This window comes from Antechinus flavipes, chromosome 4 (genome assembly GCF_016432865.1).
Source record: "Antechinus flavipes isolate AdamAnt ecotype Samford, QLD, Australia chromosome 4, AdamAnt_v2, whole genome shotgun sequence".
In the NCBI taxonomy this organism is placed as follows: Eukaryota; Metazoa; Chordata; class Mammalia; order Dasyuromorphia; family Dasyuridae; genus Antechinus; species Antechinus flavipes.
The window spans coordinates 181,254,732-181,258,563 of NC_067401.1; the positions used below are offsets into that span (position 1 = coordinate 181,254,732).

Below are 3,832 nucleotides of genomic sequence, written 5' to 3' on the forward strand. Positions count from 1 at the left end.
TCTGTGCTCAGTAACTTACTTCTGGTTTTGATTGGGTGCAGCCCAGATCCTCTTACATTCTGGCATTTTTTGGAATACACTCTACCTTTGGCTTTAATTTCTTTGCTGATCTACTGCTTTGCAAGCAAAGCAGAGCAGCCAACCTCTGGTAGAGTCCTCCCTGTAAATTTTCCAGCCACGGAGACAATCCCTGCCCAAGTCCGCTCAGTATGCTAGCTTCTCCTATCTCCCTGTTTGTGCTAGCCTGCTCCCACCACGCAGGACAAACCTTTTCTGGCAGTCTTCCAGATTATCTTTGCCTGGTAAATTGTTGTACTTCCAATCTTCATGAATTTTATCAGTCAAGCACTATTTTTAAGTCTGAATTTGGAATTAGTAATGAGGGTATGAGAGGAGTTTAGAATGTTGCGTGTGCCTTCTCCGCCATCTTGGCTCTCTCCCCCTTCCCCCCCCCCCCAATTGACTGATTCTTTTACCAATCCCCTGTGTGAGTTTGGGTAAAATAATATTTACTTTGTCTCTTTCCTCTTTAGTAAACTATACTCATGGACATTTGTTTTTATAACCCCAAATAGTTGTTATGAATATCAAATAGAATAACATACATCCTTTGAAAGATCTAAAAAACTACTACTGTTTTTATGACTTCATCCTGTCCTCCCAAATACAAAGATTCATCTATGTGATGAGAATTCTCAGTGGGATTATAATATCATATCTACTAATTCTAGAAAATCAGGCAGAATGCTTATTTTTTCTTTAAATGATTTGTTTTTTTTTAATAGTATTTTATTTTTCTAAATACATGTAAAGATATTTTTCAGCATTCATTTTTGTAAAACTTTGTGTTCTAAATTTTTCTCTCACTTTCCCTTACCTTCCCTTTTTCTAAGACAGCAAGCAATGTGATACAGATTAAATATGTGTAATACAGACAGAATATTTATCCCAGCATGTTGTAGATCAGTATTGTAAGAACAAAACTAATATTATCATATATTTATTTGAAAGAGAAAAAATTAAATAAACTATTTGCCTCTTTACTTCCCTTTTTTGGTTCTTTCCCTTAATTACACATATCCAGTGGCCTCATGGTTGTTGGATCTAGGTTTAGATCTAGAAGGAATGTCTCATTCATCTGGTGCCAACTGTCTTTTTTACAGAAACAAAACTAAGGCCTAAAATGGTTAAGGATTTATACAAGGTCACACAAGTTAGGATTTGAACCAAAGTCTTCTGATAATCTTGTCTTTTAGAAATTGGCTGGATGACCTACAGGGACTGGCCCCTGAATGAGTAAATAGAAAGGGAAAAATCGTAATGTGTTTATTGGACATTAATATAATAGAAAAATAATCACTTCTCTCACCTTGAAGGCTTCTTCTACTGTGCAATTTTCACAAAGTCCCCTCTTATGTGTAATTCTCTGCTACTTGGGCCATTCCTCCAAATTTTGTTGATTTGTATCAGTTATGCTACAGTTTTCCTAAATTGTCCTGCCTCAGTTTCCCTGAACTGTTCTACTTCAGTTCCTTGAATTGTTCTGCCTCAATTACCCTGGTTGCAACCCCACTTCCTGACCATTAGGACTGAAATAATTAGGTCTGTAGAGATCTGGCATTCCAAAAAATAAAACTCCATATGTTCTATCTCAGATACCTATTTGATATCCTCAATCTCTAAGTTCCAGACTTTCTGTCTCTAACTACTACCAATTTATCAGAATTTATGGTCTTCACCGTGCACCTTGTCAGAACTGGGTTGATGGTGATTCCTTGGAAATTCTCACCATTTACCAATGCTCAGACTCCAACCCCTGCCTTTGTCTACCCTGATCACTTAGAGCCATGTATATAAAAATCATTGGAATCTCACATGCAATGCTGCTGCTGCTGTTGCTGAATGCTTTGAGACATCAGCCCTGGGACCAAAATGGATCCTTTGGTCCAGAAAATCTCTCCCTCTCAGAAATCTAAATAAAATATTAAATCTCTAATCTCTATCTTGCCTCAGTTTCTCTGGCATTACAGTACCTTTCTTGAGTCCATAAATTATATATATATATATATATCCCACCATAGTAGAATCTTTAAATGAAATGCTTTCTTTTGTAATACATCATGAGGGAACATGTTATTATGATAAATATAGGCAAAAGAAAAATAGAAATCTCTTCTTCATGCCTTCTAATTTTTTCCCAAATATTTTTTACAGGCAATGGAATTTTGGAATGCTACCACCATCATGGAGTTCCAACTCCTAGGCTTTCAGAGCGTCTCTGAGTGGCAAAATTTCCTCTTTGTCATCTTCTTATTCTTCTACATTCTGACTGTAATTGGTAATATTGTAATCATTGTAGTGGTGACCCAGGATCACCATCTACATTTACCTATGTATTCCTTCCTCAAAAACCTTTCTTTTTTGGAGATCTGGTACACTACCACCATCATTCCTCTTCTCTTGGCCAATCTGCTCTTCCAGGGCTTGTCTATCTCTTTCTCAGGATGCATGACCCAACTTTACTTTTTTGTTTTCTTTGGTGCTACTGAATGCTTTCTCCTGGCCATGATGGCTTATGACCGTTATCTAGCTGTCTGTAACCCTCTTCACTACTCTACTCTAATGAACTCTGAGGTTTGCAACAAGTTGGTGGTGGGATCCTGGATAACTGGGATTGGTACTGGCTTTCTGCCTGCCTTAATGATCTCCAAATTGAATTTCTGTGGACCAAACCAAATCAATCACTTTTTCTGTGACCTCCCGCCCCTAATGCAGCTTTCTTGCTCTAGTCCATTCATCACTGAAATTACAATCTTCATCCTGTCAATTGCTGTATTGTGTATTTGTTTTCTTCTTACTCTGGTCTCTTATGTATTCATAGTGTCATCAATCTTGAAGATTCCTTCAGTCTCTGGTCGGATGAAGACATTCTCTACATGTGGCTCTCACTTGGCTGTAGTCACTATCTACTATGGGACCATGATTTCCATGTATGTTCGCCCCAATGCCCATCAGTCACCTGAACTCAACAAGATCATTTCTATATTTTACACAGTAGTTACACCCCTACTAAATCCTGTCATTTATAGTCTGAGGAACAAAGACTTCAAAGATGCTCTAGGAAAAGTCCTCAAAAGGAAGTGTGTTATGTATAGCATGTGAGTAAAAATGGTATATTACTTTGTAACACAGGGTCCTTGAGGGCAGGGCCATCGTTTACCTCTTTTTGCATCCTGAGCACTTAGCACAGTGCCTGGCACATAGCAGGTTCTTAATAAATGTTTAGTGATTGATTGAAAGAAAGGGAAGGTGAACAAGAGAAACTCAAATGACTAGTCACTAAAACAACATGATGATAACCAGAAAACCTTCCCTTCTTGGATAAATGTTTGTTTATTCAGATGTCCCTACCAAAAGGAAACTCTTCAAAGACTATATAGCATATACAGAAGAAGAGAGATCTCTCTGAGTGGAGTGAACTTTCATACTGACAAAATCACAAATCCATACCAAAAACGTTGCTGTATTTCACTTTGTGAGTTGACATTTACACATCTCACAGGTACTAGAACACCTCGGAGGGGAATGTAATGTTTCTAAATAGAGTGAACTTGATCTCTATAGCACTTATCAAAATAGTTGTCCTAGCTGCCAGAAAAAAACAAGGAAATATTTGTGGAATAATGCCTTAGAATCTTAGGATTTGGGAGATAGAAGGCATTTGAGAATTCAGACAATAGACTTAGAATCAAAATATTTGGGTTCAAAAGTTTTAATTTGTACTCGATTAGCTATCTGCATGGTATAACTGAGCAAGTTGCTAAAACAAAGC

General features: G+C 37.4%; 1 protein-coding gene across 1 annotated transcript; it reads left to right on the forward strand.

The window, feature by feature from the left end:
• Positions 1-2,217: 2,217 nt before the first annotated feature.
• On the forward strand, positions 2,218-3,162 carry LOC127559050 (olfactory receptor 11L1). Its single transcript, XM_051992595.1, has one exon. It carries the CDS (start codon positions 2,218-2,220, stop codon positions 3,160-3,162), a length of 945 nt encoding a protein of 314 aa, XP_051848555.1.
• The last annotated feature ends 670 nt before the right edge of the window (positions 3,163-3,832 follow it).

Bases quoted from the DNA above. Each gene is read 5' to 3' on its own strand.
- LOC127559050 (XM_051992595.1), top strand. From the start codon at position 2,218: ATGGAATTTTGGAATGCTACCACCATCATGGAGTTCCAACTCCTAGGC.